This window comes from Giraffa tippelskirchi, chromosome X (assembly GCF_054371585.1).
Source record: "Giraffa tippelskirchi isolate mGirTip1 chromosome X, T2T-mGirTip1v1.2.pri, whole genome shotgun sequence".
Taxonomy (NCBI): domain Eukaryota; kingdom Metazoa; phylum Chordata; class Mammalia; order Artiodactyla; family Giraffidae; genus Giraffa; species Giraffa tippelskirchi.
The window spans coordinates 54,128,750-54,150,894 of record NC_137289.1 but is presented as its reverse complement, the minus strand read 5'-3'; the positions used below and the strand labels follow the sequence as shown (position 1 = coordinate 54,150,894).

General features: G+C 35.6%; 1 protein-coding gene across 1 annotated transcript in view; it reads right to left on the bottom strand.

The window, feature by feature from the left end:
* Positions 1 to 22,145, bottom strand: part of IL1RAPL2 (interleukin 1 receptor accessory protein like 2) — a 1,535,365-nt gene that overhangs the window by 303,086 nt on the left and 1,210,134 nt on the right. Inside the window, exon 10 of the mRNA XM_081566378.1 lies at positions 11,683 to 11,757. Within this exon, the coding sequence (XP_081422504.1) occupies positions 11,683 to 11,757 (75 nt within the window). The remainder of the gene's footprint in view (positions 1 to 11,682; positions 11,758 to 22,145) is intronic.

Below are 22,145 nucleotides of genomic sequence, written 5' to 3'. Positions count from 1 at the left end.
GTTTTCAATGTAATTGTTCTTGGATTTGAGCTTGTCTGGGCTACTGTGACTTCCTATATAATTTCTAGAGTTTTCATAAAGGCTTTCTGGATCATTTACTGTTAAGTGGGTATTTCTGAAGAGGGACAAGGTCTGAAGATCCCTATTCTACCATCTTACTGATGTTACCTCATGCCCTGTATTTTTTGTTTATCTCAATCACATCAGTTAAATTCTAGTCTCCATGGGAACTATGACTACATTTAGCCATTTGTGTGTCTCCTTACACATAGTAGTTGTTCAATTAATATCTTAATGACTGGATAAATCTTATCAATAACCCTAGTTCAGAATAAGAGTCCCTTCTTAAAACTTTCATTAATTAAGAATAGGCATTCCTCTTTACCAAATAAACCAAAGTAGGCACTTCTATCTTACTTAATAAAGGCATATATATTAGCCAAATCCATATTTCCATAATGTAAATTTATGAATATTTAAAAATTATCCTTATGGTTTAAACTTGTATTGATCCTATTTTCTACTAACACCAATCAATGAAGTAGTTGTAGGAAGAGACATCAGAAATAATAATTGAGAAGAAACAAGAAGATGTTTAGGTTAAGAACTAGAATAGTAAACAGCAGATTTAGAAGAAAAAAGAGGTATTCTTCACACACTAAACATCTACTATTTGCCAAGTATGGTACTGGAAAATAACTTGCTCAACAGTGTCAGAAGGTGTAAAATGATTCTGAAATGGAAGAGGCAATAGAGGAGGCCACATAATTAGACAATTATATGAAGATAATTAAATAAGTTAGGGATGAGTCTCAATAGAATTATGGTATTGATGTCAGGCTCAGTAAGGTGGAAAGTAAATGACATATTGTAAAACAGATGATCTATGTATAAAAGAAATTGGTTATGGACAGGAAAAATACAGATGGGACAGTGTATTTTGAAGAGGAAGCAGGATACAGACAGTGGTTTTTTTCAAATATATCTTTTGTATAGTATGGGAGAAAAATTAGTCATGTACTTTGGGACAGAGTTTAAAAATGCGGTTCAAAGAAAGAATAATTGATAAGTAACAACAGATGTGGGAAGAGGTGGAGTCAAGACCAGAGTAGATAATTTAAATTTGGAAAGAATTCATGGCACCTCTTCTTCCTAAAATAGAGGAAAGGGGGAAAGAAAAGATAAAAATTGAGACATTTTGAAGTAGAGAGGGGACTTTGGAAGTTTTTTATATTGAATGGCCTTGGTCTGTTTGTTCAGTGACTTTGGGTATGACACTGGTTTCCAGATCTGCAGAATTAAATAAAAATGCACCGTTTCCTTCTGCTATGAATAAAGATTACTGGGATATAGTTAAAATGCTGATGAGAGCAGATTAAATACAAAAAACAACCCATTTGAAGAAGACAACTGGAAGATGATTAATATAATTATTATTTGGCATATACAGACATGATGGAAGTCTGTTAATAGAAAGTTTAAAAGAAACAATAACCCAGTGAACTAACAGAACCATGGACTCACCTTTGACAAATGAGAAGTTCCATTCTTACTGAGCTATTTCTACGCATTGTATGAAGGCAGGGTCTCCCCCTCATCTTTTGCAAAATGTAACATGTACCCTCCGCTAGCACCTTCTTGTTTTTGCTTGTGTTCTCTTTAAGAATACTTCACATATCAGAAGAATGAAAAAAGTAAAATACCAGACATCAACACATAGAACCAAAGAGCAAACACAGGCTACCAATCTACAAAGTTTAAGACCTAGTCTGATATACTAAGTGGTCACTCATGAGAACAATTGTTATCAGGTTATAAGTGGCTCTGCGAATAAAGAATCTGCCTGCAATGTGGGACATCTGGGTTATATCACTGAGTTGGGAAGATCTCTTGGAGGAGGGCATGGCAACCCACTCTAGTATTCTTGCCTGGAGAATCCCATGGACAGAGAAACCTGGTGGGTTATAGTCCATGGGGTCACAAAGAGTAGGACACAACTGAATGACTGAACACAACACATGCCCACTGACAATACCTTTCTCTTATGGAAATCCAGTGCCAATTCTTACAGGTCTAATGCCACTGTCTTTAACTTTTCAGTATCCATTGGTTGCTTGATTTTTGGATGGCTTCTCAGTCTTTCACTTTCTCACCTTGCTAAGAACCCAAGATTGGCATGTTCTTTTACCTGACCTATTTTCTCACCATCTTGCTGTAAGCTTCCAGCCTTCAGGTTGTTGCCTTGACTCTAGACTATCAGCTATGGCATCAGAAGCCTCTGAGATTTTCCTCCAGACCTCTTGCCTGTCCCTTATTTTGTGTTGAGTATGATCTGTGGTTGTCTACTATAACAGTACAGGAGATAATTAGGGAAAGGATGGGGAGGAAAGCAGGAAGATTTTTTTATATTCTCTAATTAACAGCAACACATGTACCTGTTAAAAAAAAACAGACATTTTTATACCACTCCTGATAGCTCTAATGTGATTTCTGGAAAAACAAAACAAAACAAAACAACTATTTCTAAGGGTTTGTCAGGTGGCGCAGTGGTAAAGAATCTGCCTGCCAGTGCAGGAAATGCAATTGATGCAGGTTTGATCCCTGGGTTGGGAGGATCCCCTGGAGTAGGAAATAGCAACCTGCTCCAGTATTCTTGCTTTGAAAATTCCATGGACAGAGGAACCTGGCGGGCTAGAGTCCATGGGGTCTCAAAAAGTTGGACATGACTGAACACACACACACAAGGGATCAAAAGATATTCCAAAGTTTAAGCCACATCTGGAAAAATAAAGTGTAGACAATAATTAAGGGACTTATTTAAATGATGAAAAACCACCCTTCCACTTCAATTCTGAAGACACTTAAAAGCGTTTACATGTGAACCACCCACATGATATTTCCCTCAATTTTTTACAAGTTTACCTATAATATGAAATCCACTTGTATTTATATAAAATAAGCTATTTGAGTTGGAAGCAGTGCCTAAATTATTCTTTTTCCCCCAGTTCGTGTTGGATGTTAAGACATAGTCGAAATATGTAGCTTTATTTTTTCCCTTTTCAGATATTTAAAAAGCATACACTATCCACTACTCAAAATGGGTTAGAAGACAAAACTTCTGAAAAGTATTATAAAGCTGATGACATTTATATTAATACAGACAGAACATGTTATTGGAGAATAGTGTCTTTAGTTGATACATATTCCTAATACGTTCCAAAAGCAGAGAGTTTCCTAATGTATTTTTTAGTCTCTAATCTATCCTTAGTACCACTGAGTGACCCAGATTAATTTCTTGGTACTGGTTCAGATGATGGAGCATACATGCAGCTTTCTGGTCATTTATGTGTAAATGCCTTTGGAAAGGTTTTCTATACTGTCTTGTGTTTCATAGCCTGTTTTCAGGTATGCCTGTAGCTTCTGAATTACTTTGCCATTTGAAAATATGCTTTGGCATGTGTTACAACGGTCAAAAATTCAAATAATGCTTTTTAACTCATTTCTATTTTCCCACTGAATTAATTCACACTGGATACTCTTTTAACTTATTCACATAGGATCATTCGCCTTCTATCCAAAATCCTTTTTTTAATAAGGGAATAAAACTAAGCCCCCAGGAGACTGTGTAAACAATAGTACTAACATTAATGGACATTATGGGTAAGTGTTAAGAGTGTCAACTTAGGTCTCACTATTTATAAACTGCTTACTAACATCTCTGAGCCAAATTTTCTCATTTTAAAAATGGGCCATAGACATTTCTCCAAAGACATACAAATGACAAATAAACACATAAAAAGATGCTTAACATAATTTACCATTATGGAAGTATAAATCAAAACCAAAATGAGATACCACTAAACACCTGCTAGGATAACTATGTCAAAGAAGTGGAAAATAACAAGCATTGGTGAGGATGTGGATAAACTGGAATGCTTGTGTATTTCCACTGAGAATGTAAAATAGTGTAGCTGCTTTACAAAAAAATCTGGCAATTCCTTAAAAAGTTAAATATAGAGTGGCCAATGATCTGACAGCTCTATTCCTAGGTATAAATGATAACTCAAAAGAAATAATAACATGCATCCACACACAAAAAAAACTGTACACTACTATTTATAGCACCATTGTTTATAATAGCCAAATAAAGGAAACAAGAAAAATGTCCTTAAGTTGATGTATGGATAAATAATATTTGTTATATCCATACAATGGAATATTATCTGGCAGTTAAAAAGGGGTGAAGTACTGATATAAACTACAACATGCTTGAACCTTGAGAACAATATGTTAAGAAGCCAATCACAAAAGACCACATGTTGTACAAATTCATTTATATTAAATGTCCAGAATAAACAAATTTATAGACAAAGAAAAATTATTAGTGGATTGCCTAGAGATGGTGGTAGGGGTGAAGGTAGGGGACTGAGAAGTGACTACTAATGGGTTTGGAATTTCGGGGGGCATATTAAAATGTTCTCAAATTGATTGTGGTGAGGGTTGCACAACTCTGAATGTATTAGAAATAATTGAAATATATGATTTGTCAGTCAGCTGTATGGTATATGAAAAATATCTTAATGATTCTCTTAAAAATGGGACAAATAGTTGCATCTATCTCATAGAGTTATTGGGACGATTAAATGACATAATGCATATAAAGTATTAATATAGTGTCATTATATAGTAGTGTGAAAAGTGAAAATGTTAGTCACTCAGTCCTGTCTGACTCTTTGAGATCCCATGGGCTATAGCCCACCAGGCTCCTCTGTCCATGGAATTCTCCAGGCAAGAATACTGTAGTGGGTAGCCATTCTCTTCTCCAGAGGATATTTCTGACCCAGGGATTGAACCTGGGTCTCCTGCATTGCAGGCAGATTCTTTACCATCTAAGCCACCAGGGAAGCCTCAGTACATGGTAAGCAATCACTAAATGATAGCTCTATTGCTACTATGGACTACCTGGTAGCTCAGCTGGTAAAGAATCCACCTGCAATGCAGGAGACTTTGGTTTGATCCCTGGGATGGGAATATCCCCTGGAGAAGGGAACACCTACCCACTCCAGTATTCTGGCCAGGAGAATTCCATATAGTCCATGGGGTCGTAAAGAGTCAGACACGACTAAGCAACTTTCACTTTCTACTGCTACTTAATACTACTGGCAATAAAAAAAACTAGTAAGAGTAGTAGAGTTATTATTAAATAATACTAAGTATTATTATAACAATAATACCTATTACTAGTAGAACTATTACTACATAATCTCTACTTCATACACAGTTATAATACATATAATACAATTGCTATAGTTGTTATTATATTACTAAAATGTCTCTATTAGCCTGATAGCTTTTTTGAGGATATAATTTTGGGCCTTAGATAAAGTTACCATACTCAGTATGCTATAAAAAGTAACAAACTCTGCAATCAGACAAATCTGGTTGAAATCCCATTTTCACTGCTTACTAAATATGTAGCCTCAGGAAAGTTATTTTATCTGTCTGAAACTGAGTTTCTTCACCTGCAAAATGGTTCAACAATACCTACTACTACTTTGGGCTTTTGTGAGGAATAAATAAGACAGTGTATGTACAAATGTGTATTGTAGTGTCTATACATAGCAAATTCTCAAAAAAGTTTTAATATGCATAAAATCATGATATTGGCATTAATGAAAGTGTGATGAAACACCCCAAAGTTCATACTAATATGTCAATGAGGCATAAACTTCAGCAGTGCCCCAAAATAGCAATATATGGAATAGAGGTCTGGTCAACATTTATGTTATTTCTAAGGTGTTCATAATTAACTTGTTTTATTAAAGATAAATCTTAAGTAAAGTGTTAACATTTTTCTTTTCATTATCAAGTGCCTCAAAACAAGTATGATTAAGTTATATAATTTTTTTTAAGTTATATAAATTTAAAGTAAGTAAACCAGTATCAGTCTCAAGCATTAATATGACAGCTAACTCTTACAGAAAAAGCTGGCCCAGAATTTCCAAAGCTGTAAATAATGCACACATTGTACAATCTGGGGAATAGAATGGCTTGCAGTTTGGGATAGCTCAGGCTAAGCTTGTACATGTTATCCTGTAAAAAATAGATCTTTTGGAAGCAGCTCACTAACCCTAGAATATCTACAAGGGACAGTGAATGCTGCCATGAACCAGCTCCAATTGTGTGTGCCAAGAATGCTAAGTGAACTCATGATACCCTTCTTCTTCCTCTCCAAAGTCTTCACTTATTCAAGATTAAATGAAGGTTTTCAAGGAGTTATTTGAAGTTAAAAAGCACAGGAGGATACAAAAATTAAAGTAACTTAAAGCAATCCCTTGCTACCAGCATTATATATACACACATATAATGTGATTCATGATGCATATATATGATTCCAGCTAATGGAATACTCATATATTGCTATTTATATTGATATTAATCGTGGCTTGACATTTTAGCTCAGTTGGTTGGTGACCTGCTTTGGATTATTTGTTCTATGACAACTTTAGAAGTAGTTGACTAATTGTGCTCAACTGAAGAGACTCAGGGAGATCCTAAGTTTCCATCTTCAGTATTTATCATACTGAAGAAATGGTGGATAATTTATTATTATAATATATTATATTGTGGCAATTTTTGTTTATTTTATAACAATTTAGTACTTGGAATGAGGCTACAACATTTTGTCATTACACTGAGTGAACCTCAAAGAGTATGGAATTGTTAATTTATGAGGTCCTGCCACAAAGAAATCACTCTCCCTTTTCCCATCTCTGTTTTGGCCATTATCATGTGTGTATGCGTGCTAAGTTACTTTAGTCCTGTCCGAGTCTTTGCAGTCCTATGGACTGTAGCCCACCAGGCCCCTTTGTCCATGGGATTCTCCCAGCAAGAATACTGGAGTGGGTTGTCATGCCCTCCTCCAGAAGATCTTCCTGACCCAGGGATCGAACCCATATCTCCTGAGGCCCCTGCATTAGCAGGCGGGTTCTTTACCACTAGTGCCACCTGGGAAGCCCAAGCTGTTATCATATTGCATTGTAATTCTACTTACACATCTTTCTTCCCCACTAGACTTAGAAACAACTTAAGGCTAAAGCCCTCATTTTATTCACCTCTATATTCCTAGGATTAACATAGTATTTGGGATCCATTAAGAACTCGAAAAATGTTTTAAGGTAAATCTAGTTAAGAAAAAAAAAAAAGGAAGATTTGACTGAACAGCTAACTTCCTAATTTAGGGTTCAATTAGTTATTTATTTTTGCATTGTAGTCCTAAGTACTGCATTAAATACTATTTTTCCTTTATTCTCTTGTAGTATACAGTGGTCTCTTAGGGGACTTAATATAATTTTCAGTAGAAACTGATATGCTGGTGAAATCGATTTCTGATGAAGTTTAACACTGCTTATACACACAGAGAAAGTTTGAGCCTGTAGCACAAAACACAGTCACTAAATATGAATTTAAACAGCCTGTAAAAGTAAAATAAGTCCTGAATGAGATAGATGAGAAATAAAGAGAATCTTTCATATTGGATCAGATTCATCTGGTATTCAGTTAGCTTGGAATTATTCCACTCATCTGAGTCTTTCTTATATAATTTAGACCCTCAGGTTTTAACTCTTTAACACAAAAGAGAAAATAAACAGTGTTTATATTTACTTTATGCATAACACTGACTGGTAATTTAAATCTTAGGAAACTTCCAGGAAAAATAGCTATCATCATCAATGAGAAGAACAGGGTACATTTCCAAATTCACCCTTAATTGAAATTAAATGTCACATTTCAAATCTTTCCATCCACATGTGTTCATGGCTTTTTCAAAATTTCTAGGAGTCTGTTACAGTTTGTAAAGCATGCATTTGGGTTCTTTAAAAAAAAATAGCTGTATCCAAAAGAAAGGTCTACCTAGCATCAACACATTTCAAGTGGGGCAGATGCCTCTATGATGTTTTAATAATTTGATATTAAAGCATAATATAAATTAATATACTGTGATAGTGTTTTTTTTTATAAAACAATTGAAAATATATTCCTTTTCAACTGCCAGAAACCTAATTAGCCCTGGTATACAAAGGTTTATTCATCAAATTAAAAGCTAAATTTACCTTTAGAGAGAGAAAATAAATGGAAGATTATAGGACCAAATTGGATTTGTGTGTGTTTTTTATGCATTGCTTTTGTCTTTATATTTCATACATTGCCACAAGCAACTTTAGTTGAATAGTCTTGTTTTGTGAAAACAAAAGTTTTAATATTATTTTGTTAAGAACATGTTTATCATCTCAAAATATATAGTTATTTGGTTAAGATTAATCTTCTTTCAGCATCACAATGTGAACGCAATTTAGCAACAACCAAACTGTCATCACTATGTCAGCAAAAAGTATGTAAATTTCTAGAATCTTGTGGATGACTAATGGATTACACTATAGGAGAGAGAAAGTCAAGATGTTTATTTTCCTCTAGAGACACAACAAAATATCTGTACTGATGCCAACTCCATGCAATAAAAAATATTCATTTTGACCCCAAATTTTCATTTATTGGCTTGCCTTTACAAATATGCAGAATTGAAAACTGATTGTAATCCTCAAACAAACACAAAGTAAATAACAATTCCAGATCATGCTTTCAAAACAGTCTTGAAACTGATGCTTAAATAGCTCCTACAATATTTCTAATTTGGCATAAAATGCCTGCATGAGACTATTGTTCATGGGAAAAGCAGAATTCAAAATATTCTGGAGAAAATTAATTTAATGTTTGCTCTGTGTATCTATTGTTTGACAAACTACACCTAGCTTAGTTGCTAATGATAAACTTTTTTGTTTGTTTATGACTTTGGGGGTCAGAAATCTAAGAAGAGTTCAGTTCAAAGGTTTATCTCTGAACTTAAAAGTCAGGGCATCTGGGACTGGAGGATTCACTTCCAACATGGGTTTACACTCATTCACTCACATGTCTGGTTCCTTAGTTCTTTGTTGGCCTTTCTTTCATCAAATGGTATCTCATCCTCTAGGGCCTCTACACGTAGCTTGAGTTTCTCACAGCATGGTAATTTCAGACCAGACTAAGAGACCCAAAGTGAAGTTACGAGATTTCTTTTGGCCCAGCCTCCAATATCCTCAAATATCATTCCTTCCATACTCTATTGGTCAAGTATTTCCCAGACCAACCAGATTCAAGGGGAGTGGAATGAAAAACTACATTTCATAGTACATAGGGACAGGAGAAAAATCTGGGGCTAACTTTAATCCACTATAACATTATCTCAAAAATTTTAAATATTGGAATTCGGCAAATCTGAACTTGGTAATAATGTCCTTGGCCATTTAGTTCAGATTGTTATATTTTGGGTAGTTCTAGTTTCAGTTCTAGTTTTAAGGATATCTGAAGCTACATGTGCTTGGTAAATTTTAAAAAATGAAGGAAAATAATTTCTAGAGGTTTTGAGACCTTACTGAATTCTAAAAGATATACACAAGGATGTCCGATCACCCCAGTTTTCTTTCTCTAGCTCAATTTTATGATTATGATTTTTAAGCCCTCATCACTCTGACTACAGAGCCCCCACCAACACTGCAGAGTTCTCTGACATTTAAAGAGCTCATAACATCACCTTACTATTGAAGCATGAGTAAATTACAATACAAAATGATTTCCAGTTGTGAATAAACAGTACTAAATAAATCTGTGGAAAAGTTAAAATCACTTAAAATTAACCAGTCATGTGCTCCTTGGAATGCCAAAGATCTTGTTTAACTGATTTTGTTTTTCTTTCTCTGAATTACATGGTTGATTTAGCATCTTGGAGAAACAGCCTTTCTGGAATGAAAAATGGGCAGGTTTCCATTTTTCTGTCAATACAGTTGTTTCCAAATTATGTAACAAAATAAAAACTGAAAAGTTCAGCCTTGCATCTAATGTAAATTGGAAGCAAATTACTTTAGTGATTTTACAGGGTGATATTGGTGAGTTATTTTGGCATATATATCTAAGTTGGAATAAATATATATATATAAAGCACACATCTTAGGGATATCCTGAATAGCACAGACAAGTGTGACACCCAGTGAATCTGAATGAAATTTACTCCCTACAAAAGTTTCCCTCCTTATTTTGAGCAACATTCCTCAAACTTTTCTGTTGAAGTTTGCTTAATGGCAGAGGAAAATGAAGAAGTATCTCCCTAGAGGCCACAAATACAAAATTTAGTCATGTTTATTTGAAATGGTTGTGTGAATTTTGCTTTCTACTCCTTATTTCATGTTTTCATATAAAAATAACTTATCCATTTGAATCTTCAACAAATGATACAAGATCATTTTATGGTTTTTTGTAACCCCTGGCAAACCACCGAGTACTCTTGAGGTATTTTATACCAGTGTGGACGGAAAGATGTAAATAAAACTTACTGAAAGAGTGTGTCAGCACATCTAGATTTGGCTTTAACAAAATGTGGAAGACTCTGCAAAGTAATATACAGATGGTGGGGAGAGAGCCATAGTCTAATACTTTGACATTATCTACAAAATGTTCAGCATTTTCACAGCCCACTCTTGACAACATGTTTATTATTTTGTTTTTGTTTTAAAATATTTAACTCTGGTACTCATATGGCTAGGCTGCATTAACTATAATGGGCTATGTTTCATTTTATAAAAATGAACAAGCTCTTCAGAATAGGTGAGAGGAATCTCTCACATATTTTCGAAATATAAACAAGCCTATAAAAATTGGATTGGAAAGATCAAAGTTTGAGTCAAAAACTTCCAAAGTGAGTGAAATATTGGGGCCAGTTCATCTTCTCTGGCTATATAATTGGTAGGTACCACTGTGGTCACATATTTCAATGTCACATACCCAAAGTACAACTAATAACTTTGCCAGCATATTTACCTAGTTATATTGTTTAGTATTTAAGAAATTATCTGAAGTGAAGAATAGAATAAAACCCAAGATAGACAAAAGCTCACAGATGTTAAAGAATGCAGTTTAATGGACATGGTTTGAAAGAGACACTAGCAGGCCTCTGAATTTTAAGCTTAAAGTTCTTGGAATATAAGGATTAGTGGTAAGAGTCTCAAAAATAGGCTCAAGACCTTGTGTCTTTATTTCAGTCTGTAAAAAGACAGTAGCATCTGTAAATCAACTTGTTTCTTTTTGTTACACTATATTATTTATAAATATGCAGGATCTCAATCTAAAAACGAGTTTTAAAGTTTTAAATAGTCCTGAATTGTGCCACTGGAAATAATATTATCAAATCATTCTAAAGGCTGTACTGAGGGGCTGTTTTATTTTGAAAAAGGGCTTGTTCTCCAGGAGTTAATGCCCTCTAAATAAAAATTTTGGACAGACAAGCATGAGAAGTTTTCTGTACCAGTCACCAATGGATGACACCCAGGAATCTATCAATCACAGAGTCAAAAAGCTCTCTCCTATAGCACAGTAAATACCCAGTGTAACCAATTAGTATTACCATTCCTTGATGCAATACAAACTCATTTCCTTAAACTGCTATTGTACTGAACTCCGGGGTTATAAATGAGCAGATGCAAATTGATTTGCATGTAATAACAGCAGCAGTAAACCTTTCCTGATTCATGCAATTTTCTCCATCTGTTAACAGAGAGCAAGTTTAGGATCTATTATTCCCGGAAGGAGACTTACCCAGCTGGACATCTATAACACTTGGCTGATTCTCCATGGGGAACAATGGCTTGGGAGGTTTGTCTGTGAGTAAAGCTAGAAGAGAAAATGAAAAAATGTAACAAAACAATTGAAATAAATTACAGGATGAGAAAGATTCCATCCTGTATGGTATTTAATGTCTGTAAACTTGATAGTATGTAAACATTTATCAGACACTGTTCCTACTTCAGTTGTTACTCTATCCATACAATATCCATTTCCTAGCACATTTAGAGTGCTGGTGATTCACTGTAAATTGGCTACTTTGAAAGCTATACTTTCCAACAAGATCAAATGAATATCTACTTTGAATGGTTTTATAAGCTTGTGAGTATAAAGAAATAGAGATTTTAAAAGTATAATCACATAAACATTAAATCTTCATACCCACTTAAAATATTCTTAAAGACATAAATCCTAATGAACATTTCTGGTGGACTGAAGCTTCTGCACCTCTGAACCATCCCTCACTCTCCATCTCAATCTCTAAAACAATATAACAAAACACTGGTACCTTCATTAGTATAGTTGATAATTGATCAAAAATACTGAACAAATATATTTTGCCCACTAAGTCCTGTGCTAAGTGTTAAGGGAAAAGAAGTAAAATTTTCATCTTTGCCTTCAATGTATAACCTAGGAGTATGAACACAGAAGTAGCACATGAACTAAAGAGATTAAAGAACAAAGAAGACAATTTAATAAAACATTGTACCATTTGAATTATAAAACTATAATGTGGAGGGATTTCCCTGGTGGTCTAGTGGCTAAGACTTCATGCTCCCAATTCAGGAGGACTGGGTTCCATTCTTGGAGAGAGATCTAGATCCCACGTGCATCAGCTAAGAGTTCATATGCTGCAATACATAGTGAACATCCAACAGGCCACAACTAAGACCCATGACAGCCAGATAAAGAAACACACACACACACACACACACACACACACACACACACACACACACACACACACATATATATTTAAAGCTATACGGGGTAAAGGAATAGAGAAAGGACAGGTCAATGTTTGTTGTCAGGGTTGGCCAAAGTTTAATGAAGGAAATGAGTCTCCATGCAGACCATAAGGAGTGGAAAAGATTTGGAAAGGCACAGTAATGAATAAGAAACACAGGAAAAATTAATAACATAAATCAGGAAATAGAGGGCTTCCCTGGTGTTTCAACTGATAAAGAATCTCCCTGCAATGTGGGAGACCTGGGTTTAATCACTGGGTTGCGAAGATCCCCTGGAGAAGGGAACGGCTGCCCACTCCAGTATTCTGGCCTGGAGAATTCCATGGACTATAGTGCATGGGGTCGCAATGAGTCAGACAGGACTGAGCAACTTTCACTTAGCAAGCACACTGTGATTAAAGTTGAACAATCTGGTAAGAAGGAATTGAGTGGGGTGGGGTAAAAGTAAGTTGTTCATGATGTGAATTAATTGGAAATAACACTTGATATAATTGAGCTCACTTCTGGAGGATCCTGAGACATATGCAGAGGAATCTGGACATGATATAGTAGACTAGAAGACCATTGTAAAGTTTTGGAAAAATAGCAACAAAAGGCTATCTATCTAAAGACTATCTATCTTTAGTGCTATCTAAAGACAAATGGCTTGATATGTACAAAGGGCTGGCCGGGGGGGGGGGGAAACAGCTAAGAGGATTCAGTAACAATGCTGCCGTGAGGGGATAAGGAGTCAGAATATTGAAGTCTAGAGAGATGTTTTTAAAAAATGAGGCAAATTTGAGAGGCACCTAGAAGAAAGAAATGTAAGGACTTGGCACATAGATATAAAATGCTTTATGACAAACGTTATGTGACACTAATGTTTATATCTTGAGTTCCTTTTAATTATCTCTGTATTTATGCCTTGCTTCAACTATCCAGCTAGACTCTTACCTATCTAGGGCAAATGTTTTATATTTCTTTGTAATTCACAAGCGACCTAGAGTAGGGCTGGGCACATAAGAGTTAATCATTAAAGCATTGTTAATTGATTGGTTTAGGAATTCTTGCTGATATGTCTCAAATTTGCAAAGATATTTAAAAGAAAAAGAGAGAAACAAAAGTTGGGCACATGATAGGTAAGGTTGTGTGCTAAGTTGCTTCAGTTGTGTCTGACTCTTTGTGACCCTATGGACCGTAGCCTGCCAGGCTCCTCTGTCCATGGGATTCTCCAGCAAGAATACTGGAGTGGGTTGCCATTTCCTTCTCCAGGGAATCTTCTCTATCTAGAGATCAAACCTGGGTCTCCTGCATTGCAGGCAGACTCTTTTCCATTGAGTCACCTGGGAAGCCCAGGTAAGGCTAGGGAAATGCACAAACTTGGCAAATATACACACAAAAAATTGTGGATAACAAACAAAGGCACCAGAAAAGAGCTTTACATAACATTAGCTTTATCTTCCTGATATCCAAACTGCTCAGGAAAATTTTAGTGAATTGTTTTAATTTTTCCAATAAATCTTTGTTGATGACCTGTAATGCATCTTGTCCTTATGGGATTAAGTAATATATTTTTCTAACTAAGCTGATTGTAGTATAATACAGGCAAACACACAAATTCAATATCTATAGTCTTCATTTCTTCAATATTTCAGTTATTCTTAATACCCTTATATTTAAATATTTGAAATATAAAGAATATGCTTTAGACAAAATTTAAATATTTTTATACAAAACCCAGTCACAATAGATGTTCAATTGTGTTGTTTGCTATTGTTTGAAACAGCAAAATATTGAGTACTACCAAAATATCCATCAGTAGGAGTCTGGTTAAATAATATTATGTTACTTCTATACAGTGATATATTATGATACATCTACTTAAAATAATGAGGTAAATCTGTATGTCTATCATGGAATATCTCTAAGATACACTATTCAATGAAAGAAACAAGGTTCCAAACAGTGTGCACAATATACTATCCTGTTTGTGAAAAACATATGTGTGCATGCACATGTGCTATGCATTTATAAATTGGTATAAGCATGGAATATTTCTGAATGGATACATGTGAAATTCATAACAATGATTTCCTCTGAGGAGAAGAACTAGGGGGCTGAGGAATAGTGTTGGATAGGTTAATTTTCACTGTATACCTTTTGTACATTTTGAACAACATGAATATACTGTATATTCAAAACATGAATAAAATTAAAATTAAAAAAAGTCCTGCCACCTACATTTTATGTATAAAAGAATAATTTGGGTTATTTGGTATAATTATTGTCAATTTGCCTTACACACCTAGATTATAGATACTTTGATTACTGGAAACTGTTATTAGTATTATTTTCAAATATGTCTTGCCACCAAAGGTATTGTTTGGAATGTGGTAGGTGGGAAGTAACTTTGGGTAATGTATTTCATGCTCAAAGATGAATATGTTGTCTTACTTTCATCAAGATATGAATTTGGAGTCATGGTTGCCCCCCATCCTAAAATTTGCCATGGACTATGGATATATTTACTCTGATTTTATTATTGTTAAGTGTCAATTACTAAAAGTTATTAATATTCATTATAATTTTAGGTGCCTTACATTCACAGGTGGTTCATAATTTTCAGTTATGTGCTTTCAGATACATTAGTTCATGGGATCTATACAATGACTTGGAAAGTAAAGAAGATAGAATTATGGCCACCTTAGAGATGAAGCTAAATGAAGCTTATGCTATCTCATTTGGTGGCCCCTTGTGATCAAAATCTCCTATATGCAGAATGGAAAGGAAGATAGACAGAAATCTTAGGCAGGAAACAGGCAAAAAACACTAAGTACTGAATCAATGATTTTAGCCTCTTTGACTATAGACTAATCAACTAAGCTAAGGTTCCCAGGCCAGTGGCAGTGACTTTGTGGCAAACAGTCAGCTGAAACACAGTTTCTAGAGAACATTCCATGCATATACATTTTTTTCCCCTAAACCCATGAATGAAAGGAGATGAACTTGCACTTATCCTAACACATCCCAGTGGGATGTATGGGTGTGGAACCTCATTAAATTCCAATATCATGTCTAGGCCGGGAATTGCCAAGAAGTGCAGAACATTTGTGATGATAAAGCAGCAACTTCAGCAGTTCATCTGGATCCTGACCAGAAGCCCACAGACAAATCTATCAGCATCCAGCATAATTACAGCATTTGCAGATTAGCTAGAACACATGCTGCCATGAGCAGGCAAGCTCATTTCTTCTTCTTCTTCTTTTTTTTTTTAAAAAAAAAAACTTCATCTGAAAATCACAATTACTGTTTGGGAAATGAAGGGGAGAACAGTCAATACCAGGCCCCATGAACCACACAGGGGAGATTTACAGTTCTATTAGAAAACTTATCTTGGACTTCTAAACTAATTGAGGTCTGAGCTAGTCTTTGAATTTGCTGCCCAAGCTTCATGTTTTGATTGAAAGAGTGGGAGCAAGGGATGCAGTTTCGTACTAACATTTAAGTCCAGAATTCCTCCCTGCATTTCCCTCTGTAGCTGCTCATGTTTAATTATCCTTAAATACAATTTCTGTACAGAGTATACCATGGTATTAGTCTTAATGCACTAGTGAAGCTATGACTGTTACTGCCTGTTTCTTCCTAAAGCTAGGTTTTATATGTTTGATACTAACTTTTCTGAGGAGAATGTCCAAATTACCTCTTCCTTTTCTATTGCAGGCAACAGTTGTATCTACCTGTGCAACTAGAACAATTGATTTGACCGAAATGATGGATACATTTCTGTGAACTTAGTGTGAGATATCAGTAGAATCAATTGTTGGATTGAATAAATCAATTTATTGGACTATATTGCCTAAGAGTTACATACAGTTATTACAAATTTCATTGTCCTCTTTTGTTGATGTGTCTCTAATTAGACTTTCCAGCAAGCCAAGCAGGAGGGAATGGAAGGACAGCCGGAGCAAAGGACACTAAGTATGAACCCACGAGAATCACAAAGTAACTATTTAATTTTATGAATGAAGACATTATGAAACTTGTTATGTTTAGCTCAAGGAAACGTATCCCTCCAAATCCATTCAATATCAGCACTGAAATCATATTCCAAAATCATTAGTTTCACCACAACATTTAACCATACAAAATCTCCCAATGTTCCCTACATTTATAAGAGGATAAAATCTGAACTTATCAGATGTGAATATAAAAGCAGCCATGATATAGCCTTAAAAAAAAAAAAAAACAACTCTTCCTGCATTCTTACCCACTCTTCTACTTCATCTGTACTTTGTTTGGCCAAGTTACTTGCCTGATTTACACATTGCAACTCTGCATCTAAGCTTGGAGGCAAATTATAATAGTTACCATAATTATAATTTATTTAGTATCTGCCACGTGCTAGGCCCTCTTTTAAGACATTTTATATTATATTTTACAAATAACTTTCTCAAACTCAAGGAGCTCTTGACTTGTAAAAGAGGGATCTGAACTGAGTTATGTCTGACTTCACCATGCCAGCAATGCCTAAGACCGTCCTTTTCCCCATCCCAAGTCCTATGTATCTTCCAAAAGTCAGTTGAAGTCCTATATCCTACAGAAAGCCTTCTCTAATAAAAGCCTAAACAAACCTTTCCTCTCTCTGAAATCCTAAAGCAAGTAAATTTCTTTCTGAAATCCTAAAGAAATAAAACTCTTTCTTTGAACCATTCATTTGGTTCACTACCTACATTGCTTTAAAAACAAATTCAATTTCATCCACCTCATTAGAACGGAAAGAAAAACACCAATACAGTATACTAACGCATATATATAGAATTTAGAAAGATGGTAACGATAACCCTATATGCAAGACAGAAAAAGAGATGTATAAAATGTATAAATGTATACATGTATAAAACAGTCTTTTGGACTCTGTGGGAGAAGGCGAGGGTGGGATGATCTGAGAGAATAGCACTGAAACATGTATATTATCATATGTGAAACAGATTGCCAGTCCAGGTTCTAAGCATGAGACAAGTGCTCGGGGCTGGTGCACTGGGATGACCCAGAGGGATGGGATGGGGAGGGAGGTGGGAGGGGGGTTCAGGATGGGGAACTCATGTACACCCATGGCTGATTCATGTCAATGTATGGCAAAAACCACTACAATATTATAAAGTAATTGGCCTCCAACTAAAATAAATAAATTAAAAAAATAATAAAAACAAATTCAACTTCATCTTATATGGTTATTTCTAGTCTCCCTAACTAGATTTTGAATTTCCTAGATGACAAGAATCATGTCTCACATAACCCAACAATTAAGATAGTGTCTGCCACTGCGGAACAAATAAACACAATCTTCAAATTAATTTTCCTATTGAATTCTTTCTGTAAAAATGGGTGCTTCTCACAGGGTTCTTAGGTTACAAGGAACAGAAACACACTCTTGTTAATTTAAGAAAAAAGGGAATTTATCAGAAGGATGTCTCAAGGATGGACAGGATGTCTGGGGGACTAAGTTTAGACACAAGAAAGAAATCAGGCCAGGTCTAGATGCACAGGCAAAAAGGGACTACACCACAATTTTATCTCGATTCCATCACTGGACTGAATTCACTTCAACTGGTTTTCTGTGTTTTTTCAATTTGCTTTGTCTTGTTGTGTTGCATCTTATTTTCTGTCCTTGTGTCACTTTGAGCAAGATTCAAAATCTGAGGAAAGAGAAGCTGAAGGGACAAGTTTTAAAGTCCAGCCCTAGCCAAGACTGCATGCACATCCCGAGGAAAAGAAGAATCTCCCTAAAGCAAGATTTCACAATCTCAGCAATATTATTAATTTTCAGTGCCAAATAATTTTCTCTTGTAGGTGGCTATCTTGTGCATCATAGAATATTTAATGGCTTCATTGGCCTCCAGCCACTCAATGCTAGTAGTAAACCCCCCCCAGCTGTAACACCCAAAAAAGTCTCCAAATTTTGGCAAACGCAACTAGGGAACAAAAGCACCCCAGGTTGAGAACCACTGTCTTGCAGGAAACTTAGGTTCTCTGTTGTTCTGACGGAATTGAAGATCTTCAGAAAGAAGATTTGGAAACAGTCTTTACATGGGAAAAGAAAATGGAGGTCCTTACTAAGCAAATTAAGTCGAAGGAGAGCCAGGGATCTTGTTAATATCCTTCAAGATTTCCTGTAATCATGAAAGGAGATTCTCCAAGTCTAGCCAAAGTAGCTGACTAGTTTCAAGATTTCATAAATTGAACACAAAATGAATCCAGACATTGCCGAGTTCTGGAAACACTATAAGCCTTACTATTTCTTGGAAACTATCTCTTTCTGAGTTAACTTCAGAGACTTTCTATTTCTGAATTATGATGCACATATTTTACTGGCTACTTAATGAATATAAAGTCCCATATATTTTGAAGGTTTCACTTCTAGGATTACTAAATTAAGAATCCCCTATTTAGGTAATCATTCAGGAAACATATATAAAAAATATGATTATTTAATATCATCTTTAATGTTCCAAATCTGGAAACCCAAAGAAGACCAGCATTAGATACAATGTGTCTCCTTTGCCCTATGCTTCCTCTTTTTTGTGTACCCTATTTCAGCGGAGTTTATTTTCCAGCCTGATTTTATGCACCCACTATGTCTCTCTAAACAAAACTTGCTACAAAGAAACCTCTGTGATTTAAATATTAGTATGAACTTAAGATATCTGGATCTCCTTTCCTAAGGACAGTCGCTTTTGAAGAATTGTCTGGAAAGGTGTAAGGGCAGGCTTTATTCCTTAGTAGAAGGTTAAACAGCAAGCACATAACTGGCCCCAGGACCCTTCTCTTTACTCCTGTCTTTACACTGGTATTGGTCAACAGACAGGGTAGGCTTCAGCAGAAGTTAATGAAGACAGATACAGTTATTTTCCTCAAGATTCCAACCAACATTACTATGAGTGATTTCTCTACTTAACATTATCTTAGGAAAGAGAGTCCAGACATAGTTTAAATTAAATAACACATTGATGTCCATTAAAAGTCTTGTTTTCACTTCAGTCTGTTACTACCTTCATCAACTAAGTGCGTGCATGTGCATGCACAGTCATGTTCAACTCTTTGAAATCCCATGGACTGCAGCCACCAAGCTCCTATATTCGTGGAATTTTCCAGTCAAGAATACTGGAGTGGATTGCCATTTCCTTCTCCAGGGGATCTTCTCGACTCAGGGATCAAACCTGTGTATCCTGCACTGGCAGGCAGATTCTTTACTACTGAACCACCTGGGAAGCCCTCCATCAATTAAGCACTACAGCAATTAATTTTGTATAAATATTTTCTCCACCAAAACTCAGTATCTTTGCCTCATTTAAAATAGGAGGGGGCAGACTGACATATTATTCATCTATCAATCCCATCCAGAAAGAATATGTATTCTCTATCTGTTCCAGTTATGGTAGAAAAGCTGTCATGGGGTCCGGAAAAAAAAAAAAAAATCAAGCCAGTGATTCCAAGAGTCATTGTAGATTTGTTTCAAATCACTGATGGCTTGACCTTCAGATATTTGGATGTACGTCTCCCATACCTCCCTACTCTTAACTAAAAATAATTCCCTTTAGTAAGTCACTATTTGGAGAAGGAAATGGCAACCCACTCCAGTATTCTTGCCTGGAGAATTCCAGTATTCTTGCCTGGAGAATTCCATGGACAGAGGAGCCTGGCAGGCCACAGTCCATGGGGCCGCAGAGTTGGACACACAGCTGAGTGACTAACAAACACACAAGTCACTATTACTGATGGTGGTGGCTCATGATCCTAATGAATGCATTTAAAAGATAAAATTATTGAAAACCTCAGAAGTAAATAGACAGGAGGTCACATTCATAGGATTAAACTGTTCTTTTAATACAAACACAGTCTAGTTCCTTTAAAATACTCCTGCCATCATTTAAAGCCATTCCAAGTATTTGTCTTTATTTAGCATAAAACTTTAAGTCAGATATTTTCTTTGAATCAATATGTGATCCTTTAACAAGCAGATACTAAGTTGCCAGGGAAGTGCTAATTGTTGATGTCTGCCAGGCCATTGCCTCCTGCTCAGCTCAGAACTCCTGACCTCCCCATCCCCAGCAACTGCTCTGGGCATGTGGCTCAAAGACTGTATCCTGCCTTGCAATTCAATGGATGTGCCTTGAGGGTCATGAATGGTCAGAGTTGCTGTGAAGTTGCCCTAAGGTGCCCTTTCCTCTAGATTCCTTATTTATTTAAACTAATATTTGAGTTTTGAGCAATGCATGAGCTTTGGGAAAGCTTGAGCATAAAGGCAGAGCAATTTCTTCTCAATGCCATTTGACACAGGGCCCTTCTCTGGAGAGAACAATGTTTATTCAGCACAAATCTGCCCAGACATAAAACAACTTCTTCAAACTTGAAAAGAAAACAACCTTGGGGGAAATGGAAACTTAAACAGAGGTTGTGACAGTAGGTTTTTTTTTTCTCTCTCTCTCTCTTCATAGAACACTCTTTTTCTTCACTTTTGCCTTTTCCCCCTCAAGAAAGATTTTTGCCTTCTGTCCTTAAAATAGTACTCCTGGGGCACTTAAATTGTTGATGTTTAACACATTCCAAATGTGGTTACTATCAAATAAATTACATAATATAGTGTACTTCTGAGTTCCACATACAACTTGAGATATAGTTAGCACTAAAATAATGAGAGGTTACACATAGAAGATTGACTAGTTTTATTTTTTCAGCTTTATTGACATATAACTCTGTGTAAGTTTAAGATCTTGGAAGGGGAAATGCAACCCTCTTCAGTATTTTTGCCTAGAGAACCCCCTGGACAGAGTAGCCTCGCAGGTATGGTCCATGGTGTTGCAAAGAGTTGGACATGACTGAAGTGATTTAGCATGTATGCACAAATTTAAGACACACAATGTATTGATTTGATACACTTTTATATTGCAATACAATTACCACCATAGGGTTAACTAATACCTCCATCAGGTCACAAAATTATAATTTCCTTTTTGTGGTGAGAACATTTAAGGTCTACTCTCTTAGCAATTTTCAAATATATATTGCAATAATGTTCACTATAGTCACCATGCTGTGTATAAGATTCCTGGAACTTATTCCTCTTCTAAAAAGTTTGTACTCTTTGACCAACATCTCACCATTTTTCCCACCTTGCAGCTCCTAGTAGCCACTGCACTAGTCTCTGTTTCTATGAGTTTGGCTTTTTTTTAGATTCCATGTATAAGTGGTATCATGCAGTATTTGTCTTGTCTGACTTATTTCACTTAGTACAGTGCCCTCTAGGTCCATCCATATTGTCGCGAATGGCAAGATTTCCTTCTTTTTCAAAGAGGAATAGTATTCCATTATGTATCTTTATTAGATAGATCAAGTTTCAACTTGCATTAAGATCCTCATTGGCTTCAGTGGTTACTGATCAGTCAGATTCTAGAAATTTGGTCCTGATAGACTTAGGAACATTTCATGCAA